Genomic DNA, 19,594 nt, shown 5'->3' with positions numbered 1-19,594 from the left:
TTCCTCATCAGTCTTTGTCTAAAATTCTACCATCATTGGGTTATTTCTTTCATCTGAAGCACTTTCTATGCAGTATGAATTTCTGAGGGGAGGAGTAGTCACTAAGCTTTGTCTTCCATTAGCATCCTAGTTTAAATTTGTGTGTTGGCTATTTCCAGTGTGATGGCTTCCCAGGAGCTCGACTAGGAACAGAAGATAAGAAAGGGTTGGAAAAACAGGTCCATGATACTGCATACTATGCTAGGAATATAGATCTGTTTGAGCACAACAGAGAGGACCCAGATAAAGGGGAAAGAAAAAAAAAAACCAACCTACTGCAAGCCTTTAGAATCGAATACTGGAGAGATGAAAAAGGGCTCTGAATTAGTGTATTATTATAGTAATCTACAAAATCATGAAAGTAGCCTTACTATATAGATTTAGGATATTAAAATTTTACCTACTGAAGCAAATTGCTGCATGTATTTAAAACATCAGAATGTTTATCTTTAATCTGCACAATAATTCATTTTCTTTGCTACCAAAGAGGATGAGGTAGTCTGAAAAAGAGTTTAGATAAATTAAATATGTTATACAAGCATGTAGACTTTATATGATAAATGATATTCATATATTTCTTATATTTTTGTAAAACATCCCCTTATTTCCAAAACCCAGGCATAAATATTGTTAACATTTTCGGGAATTTGCTTTTGACAGTCTTTACCTATATTATCTTTAAAAGGCATCAGAGTTGAAACAATATTGTGTATACAATTTTGTTTCCTCACTTTTTTTAGTTGTACATTCCTTAAACATTTTCCATGTTATTTACATAATTTTTATGACCATCATTTTTGATAACTGTATTATAATTCCACTAGAGATTCATACTTAGTATATTTCTAAATTTTGCTCTTATAGATGATGCTGTGATGAATGTCACTGTATAAAATATTTCCTCTGTTTAGTATTGGGACAAAGGATATGAACATCGTTAATGGTTTCTGAAATATGTTGAAAATTACTTTCTAAAAGTAGATTTTAGAGTAAATCCAGTGTCTTAAAAAGCGTAAGCCAAGTTTATCATCAGAAATATGTACCTTGTTCCCAGTGTTCCCACTTTGTTTGTATTTATTAAACAGAAAACTTTGCTATGTAAGAGGTGAGACATACAGAAGCAGTAATGCAACATTCTTTTACTGTAGAAGTTGAGTTATTTTTGGGTCCTCCATTTGTATCCCCTTCTGTTATCATTGTCCCAAAATGAATAAGGCATTTTCATAAATCAAAATTTGCATAATTGAGTTTATGAAATTGTTTATGTGAGAGATGGTAAAGAGAAGAATATAAGTGATTTTTACCTAAGTGTTTAAATGTTTTAAATGAGATTATGGTTCAAGTAAAAATGAAAATGTTTGCTTTCTTTTTCAATTAGCAAAGTCTGGTGGATAAAGTATCTCGAAGACAGAGACCTGATATGAATATGTTATTTCTAAATATGAAAGTAAGGCGGACACATCTGGTTAGCGATTCTCTTGATGAGGTATAGATTATTTATTCCAGAATAGTATTAATTGGCTAAAGCTTTAAATAATTTGATAATATGGCTTATTACTAAAATATTAGTAAGCTGCCTTTATTTCTGTATGCCAGTGGTGTGCTTCCTTATATTTTGATACAATGGTTAAAAAGCAGTTCTGTATTCACAGTTAAGCCTTATGTTCATTTTTTATGTTTTTTAGTGGTTTGTTGTTAAATATTCAGAAAAGGATTTCATATAGAATGCTTAAATGAGTAATTCATATTTCTGAATATATAATGTAGATTCTAGACCACCTTTGTTAACTGGTTGGGTGCCTAACAAGTCATTTTAACTTCTCCAGGCCTAATTTTACTCATCTGTAAAATTAGAAGTCTGATCTACAAGGATATATTGGGTATATTTAGGGTCAAACATATTGATACTTTGATTGTATATACATGTATTATTAAGCTTCAAGCATGTACAGTTTAACCAGATTTTCATGTGAATATTATAATATTTGATTTAGTTATGTGATTTTTTTAAACTTTAGTGTTGAAGGCAAGTTTAATTGAATTACTTTGTATTGTATTTGGCTAAATTAAAATCTTGGAGTTAGTATGATGCCAGTAGGCAATAACCTTGAGCAAGGTACCTGACTTTGCTAATTCTGTTGCTTGATCTGTACAACAAACATTACAGTAGGGTTGGGCAGATTTATTGGATGGATGGATGGATGAAGTTTTGTGACACTGTAAACATGATAATACATTTCCCAGAAGTTAAAAGGTTAATTTCCTTTTTTACTGCCTTTTGTTCTCCTCTATCTTACAATTTCCTCAAACAGTTAACCCGGAAAAGAGCAGACCTGAAAAAGAAGTTGAAAGTTACATTTGTAGGGGAAGCTGGTTTGGATATGGGTGGTTTGACTAAAGAATGGTTCCTTCTTCTAATTCGCCAAATTTTTCATCCAGATTATGGTGAGTAGTTAATTTCTATGAAATTCTTCCTGATCATTAGATTTAAGTAGTCACTTATTTTTAATCTATGATTTTACAGATTTTTTGTCAATCATAAATGTTGAATAATTTTTTAAAGACTGTTGGTTGCATTTTTTAAATTGACAAAATTGATGATTATAATATTTATTATCTTACTGGGAATCCTACACAAAATGTATTAGCATAGAAGCATTCATGTGTTTTCTGACTAAGCCAAATATGTAAAAATTTGTCATTGAAATAAAAAGAACATTAAAAATTTTAAGATCAGAGCTATAGTTTGCTCTTCACTAATATTTGAAGTCTCTTTCATAAAATAATGAGCCATTTTAATAAATAGGAAGCATTAAATAAACCTTTGAACTTTAATTTGGTTTCATTTGCTTTAGAGAAAACACCCATATAATCCTTAGTATTGTTAAGCGTTTTCTTCAAAAGAGTTTTAAGTGTTTTTTCTTTATTCTTTATTTTTCTTAATTTTGTATATATGTTTATATAATATCTCTCTGGTAATGGGAAATAGCAATGACAGTGATGAAGTCTCCAGATAATCCTCAGAATTAATTTTGATAACTTATAAAGTATAAAACTATAGTTTCTATAAATCAACTGATTAAGTCTTTTTACCATTTCAACCCTTGGTTCAGGATACCAGTGAAGAATAAAAGGCTCTTGCACACTCTCTGGACTCATATTTGATATATTTTAACATGAAAAGTGGTCTGTAACATAACTATTGCTGAACTGTTTTGCTTCTAATAGATAAGATATCATGTAAATGTTTACCATTGTGATTTTTTAAATCAATCATATTGATGAAATTATGCTTCTGTTTTCCAGGCATGTTTACGTATCATAAGGATTCTTACTGCCATTGGTTTAGCAGCTTTAAATGTGATAACTATTCTGAATTCCGATTGGTTGGAATTGTATCCTTTAAACTTTCCACTAGGAGGTGCTAGTAGATTAGAGATTTTTAAGAATTTTATCTGAATTTTGGAAAATTGTTCTCATTAATTTATTCAGATTAAAGATTCTTATTAAATTTACTAGTAGATTTTTTAGTAGTCTTTGTTATTTTGTAGTATCACAGCTATGTAATTATCAGCAGATTTAGCTAACTGGAAAGAGTGGCTGAACTGTTAACATATTTCTCTGAAAACCTTATCTCAAGTATTATTGGCTATTTCATTTACAACCTAAATTATCAGAAATTTAAGACATTTTTAAAAGTCAAAGTATCTTTCCTATTCATAATGAACTATTCTGTTAGTTCTTTTACTTCGTGCTTACTTTACTCAATTGTCTAAATTGAAATTATGAAGATTAAATCTAATGTGGCCTCAAATCCTGAGACGTTCATAAGAATTAAAAATTGAATGGAATGGGAACATTTGAAGCATACAGCATTATTTTATAGTGTTTTTTTAAATGATATAAATTCCTACGCCATCCTCTGATTCCTTCAGGTTTGTTGAAGAGGGTGTTTCTGCATTGGGTGGGAGATTGAACAGGATGCCTTCTGCATTCATTTTTAAATTCTAAAAAATATAATTGTCTGTGGAAGAAAGAGAAGAATAAATAAATGAGCAAACCCTAGGGATACATAGGTTAAAAAAAGAAAAAAATATCTACTTTAAGAAGCTCACCATCTAGCTGACCACCGCACAGGTGGTTTGTTCTCAGAGTCAAATGACCATTTGACATTAAGTGCTGAGGAGTTCTGAGAAGGAAACAATTCATTGTTTTCCTCCCAGAGAAGGTAGAGTTTTTAAATGGAACCAATACATTTTATTAAACCAGGACTGGAGAGAGTGGGACCTGGACTGGGAGAATGACTGGGAAAGAGTCCACACTGTGCTGGCCATCACAGAGCAATACGTAGGTGCACTTGATGGGAGCAGGGGGCTCTCTGAGAGCTGTAGATGCGGCTGGCAAAAAAGATTCAGTTCAGTTCAGTCGCTCAGTCGTGTCCGACTCTTTATGACCCCATGGACTGCAGCAGGCCGGGCCTCCCTGTCCATCACCAACTCCTGGAGTTTACTTAAACTCATGTCCATTGAGTCAGTGATGCCATCCAACCATTTCATCCTCTGTTGTCCCCTTCTTCTCCTGCCTTCAGTCTTTCCCAGCATCAGGATCTTTTCAAATGGGTCAGTTCTTTGCATGGCCAAAGTATTAGAGTTTCAGCTTCAGCTTCAGTCCTTCCAATGAATATTCAGGCAAAAAAGATTAAGAGCTCTCTGATGGAGGGCTTTGAATATCATCTGACTTCGTGACATTTGTTGGAATACATCCTGAAGAATGTATATGGAAATCAAGAAACTGCATGGAAAAAAAGGGAGTAGGGAAAACCACACACTGTGATAGTAAACTTAATCTGAAATTTGATTATGTGTTGTCATATCTAAAGGTCCAAAGTGCCAAGCCCACAATAAGGAACGTGTAACAATTCCTAGACTCATATTTTTATTCTGTTATTTACAGTAGTCATTTGTTGAATGTTTCAATTTCATTGAAGGCCTGAGTTATTAACGCTTCTCACTACACTAGGAGTCATTTGAATTTCCTGATAAGTATGTTTGTGATATTTTACATTCTTATCACAGCTTAGGTTTGGCTTATTTTGACTTTCTAGTGTTTGTAATAAAGTATTAGCTCCTACACTACATTTTTAGAGTAGTATTGTGATATCGTGAACTTGCTTACCGGGTTGTTTTTTTTTTTTTTGCAATAGGCATTAGTTTCTATTCAATCATTACCCAAAAGAGCATATTAAATGTATTTAGATGTTGTATATTACAAGTTGAACAGTTATATCTAAAATTAATTTATAACCACCACTATCTCATTATTATGTGTATTGGTCTCACACACAAACTATAGAAAGATTGCTGCCCTTAAAAGCATGATATTATATATGAAAAATGTGTGATGACAGTGGACTGTGATCACATAAGTGGTTGAAAAATCTACCAAAAGTGAAGAGAACAAAAAATTTAGAAGTAATAGGTGTGGTGACTAAGAAAATATAATTGGCTCCATACATAATTCCAGTTTTAAAATTTCAGAGGGGCTTCTTAGGTAGCTCAGTGGTAAAAGAATCTGCCTGCCAATGCAGGAGACATGGGTTTGATCCTTGGGTTGGGACAATCTCCTGGAGAAGGAAATGGCAACCCACTCCAATATTCTTGCCTGGGAAATCCCATGGACAGAGGAAGCCTGGTGAGCTACAGTCCGTGAGGTTGCAAAGAGGTGGACACGACTGAGCACACACACACAAAAGCATTCACTAAAATTTCAGAACCAAAGATTTATTGGTCTATTAGTTCTCACAGTATTGTATTTCTAATACGATTATTTTTAAATATTAAGGCCTTGGAGTTTACAAGAAATGTTATAATGAAACCTATAGTAATAATTATAAAATGTTTTGAAGATCACATGAAGAGTCGTAATCTAATAGTTTTTTAGAAGTAGAATTACCAGAAAGGCATTGGAACTAAGGATGGGGCAATATAATATAGTGCAGGGTTTTCAAACTCCACCCTGTTTGCACCACATAGTATCTCCAGCAGAATTCCCACACCCCTACCCCTACTTCAACCAGAGCAGCTTTAGTGTGAAATGCAGTGTGATTCTACTGCAATGAAGGTGCCCTAAAGCAGATCCTGTGAACCTACTTCCTTATCTGTTAAAAACCTTCCTTCAGGATTGTAAATTTTTTTTAAAAAATTGTGATGAAAAATGCTTAGAACTTATCACTACAGTAAATGATCATAAATGGTAACTACAGTAGTATGGTGCTTACTTCTGTTATTGTTATTATCATAGGAGTATATTAGAGCTTATTTTCAATATCTTTCCTCTAGAACACACTGCTTGGTCTCTGTTGCTATGGTTACCTATAAAATAACCTAGCTATTCCTTAGATTATTATTAGCCTTTTTCTGCCCTAGCAAATTAAAATATTGGCTATTTTCTAATCTTCTAAATTCTTTTTAATGATTTGTCGAGACCATATGTTTAGATTTCCTTTTAAGTCAGTAAAAGTAATGACTTCCTTAAGAACTTGTTATTATAATTTTGACAGTTGAAATGTTATAAAATTTGCTCTAAAACCCCTCATTTAGCAAATGGATGAAGTTACATTCTGCTGTATAACTGATAAAAAATACAGTTGCGCAAAGTTTATAAATATAACATCTGTAGCTTTTTAACTTAACACTTCAAGTAAACTCCAAGTAATAAGTCTTTCAGGTATTACTGTGGGAGATTGTGTCTTATCAGTAGTGTGTGTGTATGCAGACGTCTGTGTGTGTTTCCATATGCCTACTCAATACAGCTCTCTCTAAGTAGCCTGTATTTAGTTTGAAAATAGCCAGAATGGTCACCAAAATCAATGGCACGTTCTGTAGTGAGTTCTGAATAAACTGTTGCTAATAAAATCACCACCATCTTTGTTTAAATTTAGAAGTTTTCTTATATGTTAAATACTTTATAGAAATGTGTGAACTTGCTATTGTGATCTTAGATACACAGTTTTCTAGGGAAATCATTAATTACTATTACCTGAACCTCTCCTTTTTACATGATTTTTGGTAATCAAGGAATTATATTATGTAAAATAAAGGGAAATAAAGGAAAGAGGAAGTATGTGGGATTAATTAGAATATCAGTGTTAGATCTGAAAGAAGTATGCAAGACATAGATGCATAATTCAAAACTCATTTGTTGTCATGGATTTTATGTTAATGCTTAACATTTAGTATGCATAGCTTATGGGACTAGCTGTTTATAACAGCATTACTTTGGATATTCGTTTCCCCCCCTGCTGCTATAAGAAATTATTGAGCCCTCCCATCGTTCCTAGTGATCAAAATACACCAGTAGGCATCTGCAGTGTTACCACTGACGACTTGTGTCAAATTATGCCTGTAAGTATACACTTGTTTAGTATCTTATCCCTTACTGCTGAATCATCTTTCTTCTACTACAGTCTCTCTCCTCCTGATAACTGTTTTTATGTTTAGATATGGTTTCCCTCTACATTTGTAACCCATCTCCTCTTTTGTCTAATTTTCTCCTTCCCTGTAGAGATACATAACCCACTTTGCAGCACTTAGTTCTTCCAGCATAGTGGAACAAGCTTTGAGTCAGAGGCAGAGATTTGAATCTGGCCTCTGCAACTTACTAGCTCTGTGAATTTGAATAAGCTGTTTATGTTTCTGAACTCTAGTTTCCTTATGTGAACAAAGGAATAGTAAAACTTACATATCGGGAGGATTACATGAGATGATAAAATACTCAGTATTCAATACTTGATTGCTTCTGTGGATTCTCATCAGTGTGTCACTATGCAGTATCATTAACAATGTCTGCAACAACACCCTTAATGAAATTAATGAATCTCACAGACCTGTCTCTGATATTCTGCTATTCGGAGACTAGATTTCCCATCATCAGATTTAATCCAGTGTTAAAATTTAGTAGAAGAATGGATAGTATGCTCATCATCCTGACAATCCCCTACAATAATAATACTTTTCACCCCTGAATTTCGATAGCCATTGGTCAGCAGAGAATTCCCCTTACTATTCTTAGGAAGTAGCTGGATGTGGACATCCTCTTTGTTCTTTAAGGGCCTATTTAAATATTGTTGTGTTTTAGGGTCAGATCACTTTGGTGTAGGGTTGAAACCTTCCTACCAAAGTTGAAAAACCTCTCCAGATCATGTGACCAATTAGAAAACCATTCTTCATGTGATATCAAACACATTTTTGAAAGTAAGTTTGGATTCTTTTGAATTAAGAGCCTAAATCCATATTTTTACAAGACTCAGTAGTTGGAAAAGGTAATAGAGTAAATTCTACTTAAGAAAGATTTGCCCTCTATAGTCTTATATTTTGGCCACATACTACCTATGACCCTGGACAATTTACTGAATTTGCTTGTTTGTATAACAATGGGAGTTACTGTTACATCTATACACTAATATATACTAGTGTAGAATACATATTAATACTATATATTCTACTGGCTGAACTAACTTCTTATTTTAGATTTCTGTAATTTTTTTGTCCCATATATGCAGTTTTTGTCAAATTTTTACCAATAAATTTCCTAATTTTATTACTAATTTTTACCAATGAATTGTCTGATTTTAGGATTAAAGCTATTTGAACTTGAGTCATTTGGATCCAAGTTTTTAATTAATAATAGTGGATATTTTATGAATGACTAAGGCAATGGCACCCCACTCCAGTACTCTTGCCTGGAGAATCCCATGGACGGAGGAGCCTGGTAGGCTGCAGTCCATGGGGTCGCTACGAGTCGGACACGACTGAGCGACTTCACATTCACTTTTCACTTTCATGCATTGGAGAAGGAAATGGCAACCCACTCCAGTGTACTTGCCTGGAGAATCCCAAGGACAGGAAAGTCTGGTGGGCTGCCGTCTGTGGGGTCGCACAGCGTCGGACACGACTGAAGCGACTTAGCAGCAGCAGCAGCAGAATACCAATATGTTTTTTCATATTATGGAGCTGAGGATGATACTGAGTTAATTTCATATTCCTATATTGCCTCTTTAATGATGAATCAAGATTGTGCATAAACTATGAGATCAACTGAAAAAAACTGAGTGTCTGTACAGGCATGAATGAAGATTGAAAGGAAGCAAGAAAACTGCTGTGTTAGGATAGTAGAATACAGGGAATTTTTTTTAATTTTTAAAATGGAATGTCAATTTATTAATGGCATGTATTAAAATTAGCACCTAATTCCCATTTCATATATGGCAAAATATATCTAGAAAAAAGTTTTAAGTGCTTTTTTTATTCAGTGCTTTGTTTACCATTTGTATCTGTAATTGTACAGATGTTTCAAGAAGAGTAAAGAGGAAAGCAAAGAGAAACCTATAGTGATATATTTCTTAATTTAAACCCAGTGTTTGTGAATAAGGATTAAAAAAAAACAGTAAGCAAAATATTCAATGATGGAGCCTTCAGTATAGTGTTAATAGGCCAGTGGTTTTCTGTGACCATGTTAATAGAAACTCCATTGCTTTTGTAGAGAAGGGATCCATGACTCAAAAAATCAGAACCATCCCATGGCAACAACAAATCTTCCCCACACAGCCTTGTGAAAATTACCCTTGAGGGTTTCAGTTGAGAATGAAGAGGCTAAGTATAACCTTGAATCAGCAACTGTAGTAGCTCTTTTCTTTTCTGTTTAAGTCACTGTCCAATACAGTCTGTTAAATAATACCAGGGTATTCAAATAGTATATAAAACCTATATCTTCATGCACTTTTAATTTTATATTTATAAAAGTCATAAAAATGTTGAACTATGGGCTAATTAATAATATTTTTACGTTTAAGAATCTTAACTATAGATAAAAAAAAATTAAAAATTGAGTTTTGAAAATACAAAGGCTGGGAATAAAAGTCCCTATAGTCGAATAAAGCAGATCTGAGTATATAACTTTATTACCTAATTGACTTTGTATTTTATCCCTAAAAATTTGATCTTTGAAAGAATATGGTAAATCCTTTCAATTGGATTCATCTACTAGTTCCTTGAATTCTTTTAAAAAATGCAGATCTCCCAGTTATAATTTTCAGCAGCCATAACTTTATTAGTAATTGAAACAAATAATAAGAATCATATTAAAACCTATGTCACCGTAGATTTGTTTTAAAATTTATTTTAGTGGAATGGAAAATTTAATATGTAAAGTGTGTAAGATCATTCTAAACATGCTGTTCTTTATCTTTCCTGCTAATATTTAAAATAAAACATTTTTCGTACAACCTGAAATTTTAAAAAATACTGGCTTAGTTTTTCTATTTTTAAATCTCTGTTCAGGGAAAACATGAGTTACAATGTAGGAAAACATTTCTTCCAGTGTTCTCAACTTTTTATTGGGAGGGGAGAGCCCTTAACTGAAATGTAAAAACCACTTCAGTTCAGTTCAGTTCAGTCTCTCAGTCGTGTCCGACTCTTTGTGACCCCATGAATCGCAGCATGCCAGGCTTCCCTGTCCATCACCAACTCCCAGAGTTTACCCAAACCCATGTCCATCAAGTCAATGATGCCATCAAACCATCTCATCCTCTGTTGTCCCCTTCTCCTCCTGCCCCCAATCCTTAACATATATAAATTGTGTATTTTTATGTTTAAAAGAGGAATTCTAAAATGTTAACAGGTTTTTTAAGAATATAAACTGAGAATGAGAAATACTACAAATTCATAAACAGTGATATTGCAGATAGCGGTGAATTATGATGGAAACTGTACTCTTAGCTCACTGTACAAGAATAGACCCGAGTTATGCCTTTATGGGTATAACTGGATATTTTCCTTCATGTGACCTTTCCAGTAAATTTTTCCAAACCTTTTACATGGTAGAAATAATTAACCAGTATTTTTACCCTGGAAAATATGTCCCAATATTATCTTTATTTCAAAATCTGAGTTTATCTCACGTGTAAGTGAGCTATAGTAGATCTGGTTTACTGTTTTGGGTAATACTATTTGATTTAAAAACATAAATAACAGGTTTCTCTTTACAGGAGTTGGCCCATGGATTAAGTGAACTCCTGTCATATGAAGGGAATGTTGAAGAAGATTTCTATTCCACATTTCAGGTACTATTAAGGGCAAATAGCTTTCTGTTAACCAGGTATTTCATGTATGAAAAATACCCTTTGTTACCATATACCCATCGTTAGAAAAGAGGAACAAGGATTGATCTGTACATACCACTCCCTATCTTAAAGGATCTTAACCCGATAAAAACAGTGAAAAAGTAAGTATTAGTTGCTCAGTTGCATCCAGCTCTTTTTGACCCCCAGGGACTATAGCCTGCCAGGCTTCTTTGTCCATGGAATTCTCCAGACAAGAATACTGGAGTGGGTTGCCATTTCCTACTCCAGGGGATCTTCCTGACATGGGGATCAGAACCGAGTCACCTGTATTGCAGGCAGATTCCTTACCATCTGAGCCACCAGGGAAGCCCAAAGACATTGAAGCAGACATGTATATAAGTAAGCCATCAAGGAAAGCCAGCAAGGGTGAGGTACTCTGCAAGGCACCTGGCCTATATCCTGGACGCAGTTATTTTCTCAGAGCTTTTCACCTTCTAAAAACAAGCCTCTTCTGTTGGTTCAGTACAAAAAGTAAGGAGCAGAAGTTAATCGATCAGACCAAAATTCTCTCATTTCCACCCGCCTAAAAATAATCAGAAGGTGGAAATGATAGTAATCCACATAGCTCCAAAGGCCTGAGTGCTACCCAAATGGTCACACAAATTTTTTTAAACATCAGTAAAGTATTTAACTGTATTCAAGAGGGTTAAGACCCCACTTTTTTACTCCAAAATGCTTTCATGACACCATTCTTAATACAAAGATCATAAGAGCCTAAACTTTCTGTATTTTGTTATTTAGAAAAGGGGGAAAAACTTTTCTTTTTAAATTTTACAAACCTGTTCACTGAAGTCTGTTAACATATACCAATAAATGTGATGTGTCGGTATCTCCCATCAGGTATTTCAAGAAGAATTCGGAATAATTAAGTCCTATAATTTAAAGCCAGGTGGTGATAAAATTCCAGTTACCAATCAAAATAGGAAAGGTAAGTTAAAACACCATTTCTTGATTAAAGTGATTAGTGTTTGCCATTTACTTTTATTATTTAACAGATATAAAATTGCTTTTCAGAATATGTACAGCTTTATATTGACTTTCTTCTCAACAAATCCATCTATAAGCAGTTTGCTGCATTTTATTATGGATTTCATAGTGTGTGTGCTTCAAATGCGCTAATGGTGAGTTTAAAGCTTCATGCTTTCAGTTAGGGTTTGTAATACTATGATATTGACAAGTAATTCTTTAAAACATTTAAAATTTTTTTTTAATTTTAAAAAAATTTATTTTCTAGTTTTTAAAGATAGAGCTGGAAATAAACATAATTCTCTCATTTCAGCCTTAAATCTCTGAAGGGAAAAAAGACCAGTCAACTCCATGCCCCCCACCCATTATGCTATGTCTTAAACTATGTCTTCTAAGCTTTAAAAAATTTCCCCAAGCACAGTCGATGAAGAGATCCCCAAGGGCTCCAGATCTTTAAAACTGAAGGGCAAAGCAGCGAAGATGGTTAACACATAAGCTCCAGGCAAAAGCTACAACTTCTCACCATTTAAGGAACAGGTTTATAGCTGCTTCGGAGAAGGCAATGGCACCCCACTCCAGTACTCTTGCCTGGAAAATCCCATGGACGGAGGAGCCTGGTAGGCTACAGTCCATGGGGTCGCTAAGAGTCGGACACAACTGAGTGACTCCACTTTCACTTTTCCCTTTCATGCACTGGAGAAGGAAATGGCAACCCACTCCAGTATTCTTGCCTGGAGAATCCTAGGGACAGCAGAGCCTGGTGAGCTGCTGTCTATGGGGTCGCACAGAGTCGGACACGACTGAAGCGACTTAGCATAGCATTATAGCTGCTTTATTCCTCTTCAGGGGTCCCCCAGCAGCTCTGAGTGGCCTTTTTACCCACAGGAAATAGTTTGTCTCCAGAGTCATGGTGGGCTCTGGTCGGTTTGACTTTTTCTTAGCTGTGTGAGTATGGATCAGCTGCTGTTGAGAACACTGTATCAGAAATGTCATGAAAGTGTCCTTCATCCCTGCTTCTCTGGGCACAGTCCATCAAGCCATCTCCACTTAGTTTTATAAGGAGGGTTTGGAGTGAGGTCTTCCATGTGAATTATATTGCATAGGAGAGAACTTGCTTTAGAGTGATAGTCTTTCAGCTCAGTTCAGTTCAGTCACTCAGTCATGTCCGACTCTTTGTGACCCCATGGACTGCAGCACACCAGGCCTCCCTGTCCATCACCAACCCCCAGAGTTTACTCAAACTCATGTCCATTGAGTTGGTGATGCCATCCAACCATCTCATCCTCTGTCGTCCCCTTCTCCTTCTGCCATCAATCTTTCCCAGCATCAGGGTCTTTTCCAATGAGTCAGTTCTTTGCATCAGGTGGCCAAAGTATTGGAGTTTCAGCTTCCGCATCAGTCCTTCCAGTGAATATTCAGGACTGATTTCCTTTAGGATGGACTGGTTGGATCTCCTTGCAGTCCAGGGGACTCTCAAGAGTCTTCTGCAACACCACAGTTCAAAAGCATCAATTCTTCGGCGCTCAGCTTTCTTTATGGTCTATCTCTCACTATGCGATTGTCTTTATCACATGTTTATTGAAAGTACCTTTGAATATGGAGCACTTGTTGATTTCTAATTAAGTTTTGTATGCCATGCACTGTAGTTATAGGGGTGGAAGCAGGGAAAATAAATAGTGTAGCAAGTCTTCATTTTTAAATTGTAATCTCTTTAGGTGGGAGAAAAGCTATGTAGGTAAAAAAACAAGTGAAAAAAAAAAAAAAAAACAAGTGAACAACACAAACAGACTAACCTACTACTCAAACGCCACATTCTGCCCAGGAGGCTTCATGGATGTTGGATCCAGGCATGTCAGTAGATGCTAGAGTAGCTGAAAGAGTTTCAAGCTGGGTTTTGGGGAAGAGCTGTAATTTGGATTTATGCTTAGTCATCTGCTTGTTTTTCTAGCTAATTGCTATTATTTGCAAAAGGGGGAATCTAAGAGTTGGACAAGATTTATAAACTTTCAGAAGCAAAAATATCTCAGTAGGAAAAATATAAATGGAGAATATTTTTCCTTTAAAAAATGGTTTGATTTGCTATAAGAAGGTCATGATTTTTGTTGCTTGATTCAGTGAAAACATTTCCAGTTTCACATTTTTATCATCACTTTTTCTTATGATTTTTGATAAATAATTATTGGCAGCTACTTCGTCCAGAAGAGGTTGAAATTCTGGTCTGTGGAAGTCCTGAACTGGATATGCACGCCCTACAGAGAAGTACACAGTATGATGGTTACGCAAAAACCGACTTGACTATCCGGTGGGTGAGCTCTTTATACTTCTGAGAGTGAGGCTGCTGAAGAGGGAATGAAAGAGAATGTGGTTGGTTTACTTGTGTAACTTACAATCTTTGAATCAAGTTAAGTCACCAGAAATCGTGTACAGCCCACACTGCCTTCTTTTATCTCTTGAAAGTAATGTGAGAATATTAAATTTGAAATGACTTAGCAGTCCCCTCGGGAGAAAGTGATATAAGTAAGTTTCTACAAAAGTCCAGAGGATTGACTTCTTTTAAAAAATGACTTTGGTCCTAGAATTACAGGGATGCCTTGCTTATAAAAAGCCTTTTAATAGCACTGTGTTGAAAAATATGGAAAATTATATAGAAGAAAAATTGCTTATGTACTCTCCGTTGTTGGACTATTTTTATAATGTTAATCAAAAATCTAATTTATATATAGAAGCCTGTGATTCCTCCATTTCAGTTTGAGAGTAGTATGTACCTTTAAGGAAAGTTGTTTCCCTAGATCTTACTTTATATTATTTTATTCTCATCTGCAGGATTTTTGTCATTTTATATACATTTTATATAAATTTCCTTTGGTGTTCTCTAGATACTTTTGGGATGTTGTGCTTGGATTTCCTCTTGATCTTCAAAAGAAGTTGTTACATTTTACTACAGGAAGTGACCGAGTTCCTGTAGGAGGAATGGCTGATTTAAACTTTAAAATCTCAAAGAATGAAACTTCTACTAACTGGTAAATTTCCAGATTGTCATTCATTTTTTTTTAATCTATAGGTTTTGCTAACAATAGTGTGATTGGAATTAGAAGATTCTTTCAATATGAAGTTGTTTTCTTAGAAAAATCCTAGAAGTAAACATGGCTTTGAAATAAGATAGACTATGGCTTAAGGTTCTTTATTAAGTTTGAGACATACCAATACTAACTGATAATAATTCCTTTCCATCAACTTTTTACTTTGCTAAGTCAATTACTTTATCATCACTTCCAGAATCTAGCTTGCTTTTCATGGTATTTAGATTGTCTGACCTTCATTTTTACTTAAAACTCTTTTTATTTAAGATGCCAGGTGAGTTTTTTGGCTGTTATTATAATTAGTTCCAGAAGTCCTGTTGTACTGGAATACCTCTAGTGCTAGTCTTTTTTTTTTCTTTATCTAGTGTTCTTTGCATATGAAAGTGATGCTGATGATGGCTTTAAATTATTTTCTAGAATGTTGGTGGGGTAATGTTAATCTACTTACTTCTTTTCCCAATCTCATTGTAATTTCTAAAGCTAATTTGAGTCGATACTACTTTGATTATAAATATTTTTTTCACCTGCCCCATATATTCCCTGAGCTCTGTCAGTTCTTCCTTTCATCAATTAGAACCGAAATCTGTCCTATCCTTTATCACGGCTACCACCGACAGCTGTTCTGATTCTGTGGAGTTCATAAAAACTGAGGGAAAGGGTCTAAGAATTCTGCTGGAATCTTGGACATAGATAAAAGTGTCATCAGGTAGAGGGTTGGGAGATCTGATCAGAAAGATTCAGAGGATGAAGGTTGCCTGTACCTTGAGGGCAGCAACAGGAGAAGTGTGGGTATCAAGTGTCTCAGAAATGTTATTATGATTTTTTGACAGTCAAGGCTAAAATAATAGTTATTTTACTTACTCTTCTACTGGGTCTTTCCACCCATTCGGATAGTTTGTCTTATGTGATGAGGCAACTGAGATTTGGAGACATGAAGCCACTTGAACGAGATCTCATAGACAGAAAGTGAGGGAGATGGTATTCAGATTGGTTTGTCTGACTCTAAAAATAATGCTTCTAGAATTTAAGTTTTGTGAGAGCAGGGCCATTGTCTTGTTGGTAAACCCAGCCCCAGGGTGTGGAATGGTGCCTCATACACAGTAGGTACTCCAGAAGTATTTGTTCAGTAAAGGAATAGATGAGTCGTCTCAGCCTAGTAAAATAGATTTGAGTATGTATGTTCAGGTACTTTGAAAGTTGCTTAGCAGTCATTATGTGTGTGTTTTAAGACTTGGTATCTTTGAAGAAAATGTTTCCCCTAGGTTGCCTGTGGCCCACACCTGCTTCAATCAACTTTGCCTTCCTCCCTACAAGAGCAAAAAGGACCTGAAACAGAAATTGATCATTGGAATTTCAAATTCAGAAGGTTTTGGACTTGAGTAACCAAGAAGACTTAAAATACATTTATATGTAGCATTCACTTCCCTCTTATTGTGCCTTTAACCTTTTCATGTTTTCTGTCTCAAAATACCTTGAAAAAGCTCACCAACTTTAAAAGACTGACTTTTTAAAAAAAAATCAAATATGAAGTGTATTCAATAGACGCATGGTTTTCTAAAAACACAACACTGTTTGAGAAAAAGACCAGATGGCAGAGACAGGTGGGTCCAGTCCCTCTTTTTATAGCACTTTATCATCCTCCATAAGTAGTGTGTCACAGGTGTTCCACTGGGGAAGCATCATGCAGTAAAGAATGCAGCGATGACAGAGTGGGTGGAGCCCAGTGGCAAATTGTGTGCTGCTTGCACACAGTAGCAACATGGATAGCTACATTATCATTAATGTAGGGCATGTAGCCATATTTTCATATAGCGGTTAAACAACAGTATAATTGCAAATGCAATTTACAGGGGTTTTTTGATATACTGGCTTTGGTCCTCTAAAGATTCTTTTCAACGGTTCCTGAAAATCAGCATGTAAATAACTACATAATAGCCTGAGAATAATGGGATTTTGATAGTGCCATTTATTGCTAAAGATTTATTTTTACAAAGTAAATTCAGGGTTTTAGATGTGTGTACAGCTTTTACAAATCAATAAAGATGATTGTACAAGAGTGTAACTATTTTCAGACTAATTGGACTCAAGGTTATATTCTTTTAAGTATCGTCAGTCTGCATGCATATGCACAGTAAACTAGTAACTTTGAGTACTCTGTAATGTTTGTATAATCCTTTCTTCTTAAGGGTCAGAATATTAGAAAGGAAATAGATCTGACCAATCACTGATAAATTAAGTCAATTACAAGCACAAAAAGAGAGAACTGTTTTTATATATACTTTGATTGACATACAAGACTTATTTATAGTATTTTTTGATCACCTGTTGTACTAAAACACTAATTTTTGAAAACAAGTAGGATAAGATATTTGACAAAAGTGAATACGATAACATTTGTGTCAAAATGACATGAAGCGAAGCGAAAGACACTTAGATCACATAGCTTGATATAAAGATAAGGTTCAACATTTTGGCCAAAATGTTTGTTTTTCACTGGATTCTGAATATAGTGAGTTCAAAAGTACCCTTTTTGGAGTTTCTTAATAAAGTAGCATGTACAAAGAAACTGCATTTTAAGTCAGACAGTAAATGGTTTTCTTTTTAATTTACAGCAAATGAAGCAGTTTTATTAGCGCATTACAGGTATTTCCAAATAGACTTCTCTATTATACTTTGATAGCTTTCCTTCAGAAGACTCTGAAGGTGTATTTGCAATAATAATGAAGCCAGCATTTAGTACCAGCACATGGTTCACATGCAAATAATACTTTCCCAATTTCCAAGTTACACTACTATTTTATTGCTAAGCTTCCTACACCCCCACCAGCAGAATTCTTCTAGGGTGGAGGAACTAATCAGCTTGTTCTGCATTTCCAAAGCCAACTTGTGAATCTTGGAGGAAAGGAGTTAGTTCATTTACTCTTCTGTTTGAGACAGAAATGATTCCATTTTTCCACTTGGACATACTATTTAAAGGATTTTTCTTCTTAAAATTCTTGGAACACCTAAGAGATTTAAGGGCATGTTGGTTTTGTTTTGTTTGCTCTGTTTTTAATCCATGTGCAAATAAAACTGCTTCTCTCTTAACACTGCTTGAACTAGAAAGTAAGGTGTTTAATGTAGGTTACTGCTAAATAATAAGCACAAAAGAATCATGTATAAGAAACCAGATTTAAGTGCTCTAAATAAAATGTAAACAAAACTTCTATTTGGTAGAGATGGGAAAATTGTATTGGCTTGGTCTGCATGTCTATGATGTGCTTGTATATCAATAGCTATGTCATTTTTAAATAAGAAGTATACAAGCAAGCCAAATTTTTAAATGACAGAGTCCATAAATAACTGGAAAATTTTTGTTGTCTGTTGTTGAAATTTGTAATCATTTATCACTAAATTGCACATTGCCTTTATTTATTTATGCTCTGGTTTTGGTTTACAGTGTAATTAATACCTCATTTTTTAAAAGAACCACTACTGTTATATTTCGTTAATTTAAACAGCTAGAAAATTCATGTAGTTGCTTTCTTTTTATATAATCTGTTCATGAATTCTTGATTTTTGTATCTGCCACAGTAAATTAAAGCATTGCACAGTATTTATCAGTATTTACAAAATGTTCTGTCCTTTTTTAATCTTTGTTTAATCATATTTTTTGTCTGTATGATCAGAAGTTTTTAACAGCCCCTCTTTTTTGTACAAATGTATATTGTATTATGTTGTTAATTTCTGGATAAACTTTTTCAAATATTAAAGTTATATAATCAACTAGACTTCAATTCATTTTTTTTGAACATTAGGCAGTGAATTAAAAGTTTAAAATATAAATGCAAACTACTCTGTTACACTGTCTTTTAAACTGGTACTTCATAAAATTAATACGTACTCCTTCAAAAGATGTGTGTTATTGACATCAAATGCAGCTAACCTCTAGCATTATTTTTTGGTATGAAACAACGTATAGGCAGTGACTGGATGATCATACAGATATTCCACCAAATGAGCATTATAGCACCATGGAGGTCACCTAGAAATGAACTAAGTATGACATTTCATTGGCCATCAGTCAACAACTTCAGATCTGTTACCCCCTACCAAAACCATTAGTTTGGCCATGTTTTCCCTTACCACATCTTCCTTGATTGATGAAAGAAGAGAGGAGATTCTAAGAATGTAAGAGAGAATATCATGGGTGATAGATGGGAGAAAATAGGTAGCTGGGTGGAAGACTGAGGTGAGTTTTCGCAGGGGAGGGTACAAGATCAGTTCACCCAGAGGGCCCGGTGAGTGGTTAAGAACTGAGCTTTGAAACTGGCTGGGTTTGAGTTTACTG

General features: G+C 34.6%; 1 protein-coding gene across 2 annotated transcripts in view; it reads left to right on the top strand.

Annotated features, from left to right (window-relative positions):
• HECTD2 (HECT domain E3 ubiquitin protein ligase 2) overlaps positions 1 to 19,032 on the top strand; it is a 74,558-nt gene extending 55,526 nt beyond the window's left edge. For both annotated transcript variants that reach the window (XM_081555045.1, XM_081555034.1), the window contains exons 12-21: positions 1,418 to 1,525; positions 2,352 to 2,484; positions 3,346 to 3,434; positions 7,284 to 7,442; positions 11,084 to 11,158; positions 12,059 to 12,146; positions 12,233 to 12,339; positions 14,371 to 14,486; positions 15,061 to 15,204; positions 16,527 to 19,032. In XM_081555045.1, the coding sequence (XP_081411171.1) occupies positions 1,418 to 1,525; positions 2,352 to 2,484; positions 3,346 to 3,434; positions 7,284 to 7,442; positions 11,084 to 11,158; positions 12,059 to 12,146; positions 12,233 to 12,339; positions 14,371 to 14,486; positions 15,061 to 15,204; positions 16,527 to 16,647 (1,140 nt within the window). In that variant the 3' untranslated portion in view covers positions 16,648 to 19,032. The remainder of the gene's footprint in view (positions 1 to 1,417; positions 1,526 to 2,351; positions 2,485 to 3,345; positions 3,435 to 7,283; positions 7,443 to 11,083; positions 11,159 to 12,058; positions 12,147 to 12,232; positions 12,340 to 14,370; positions 14,487 to 15,060; positions 15,205 to 16,526) is intronic.
• Positions 19,033 to 19,594: the final 562 nt, after the last annotated feature.

This window comes from Giraffa tippelskirchi, chromosome 2 (genome assembly GCF_054371585.1).
Source record: "Giraffa tippelskirchi isolate mGirTip1 chromosome 2, T2T-mGirTip1v1.2.pri, whole genome shotgun sequence".
NCBI lineage: Eukaryota > Metazoa > Chordata > Mammalia > Artiodactyla > Giraffidae > Giraffa > Giraffa tippelskirchi.
The sequence above is the reverse complement of the archived record's forward strand: the minus strand, read 5'-3'. Positions and strand labels throughout refer to the sequence as shown.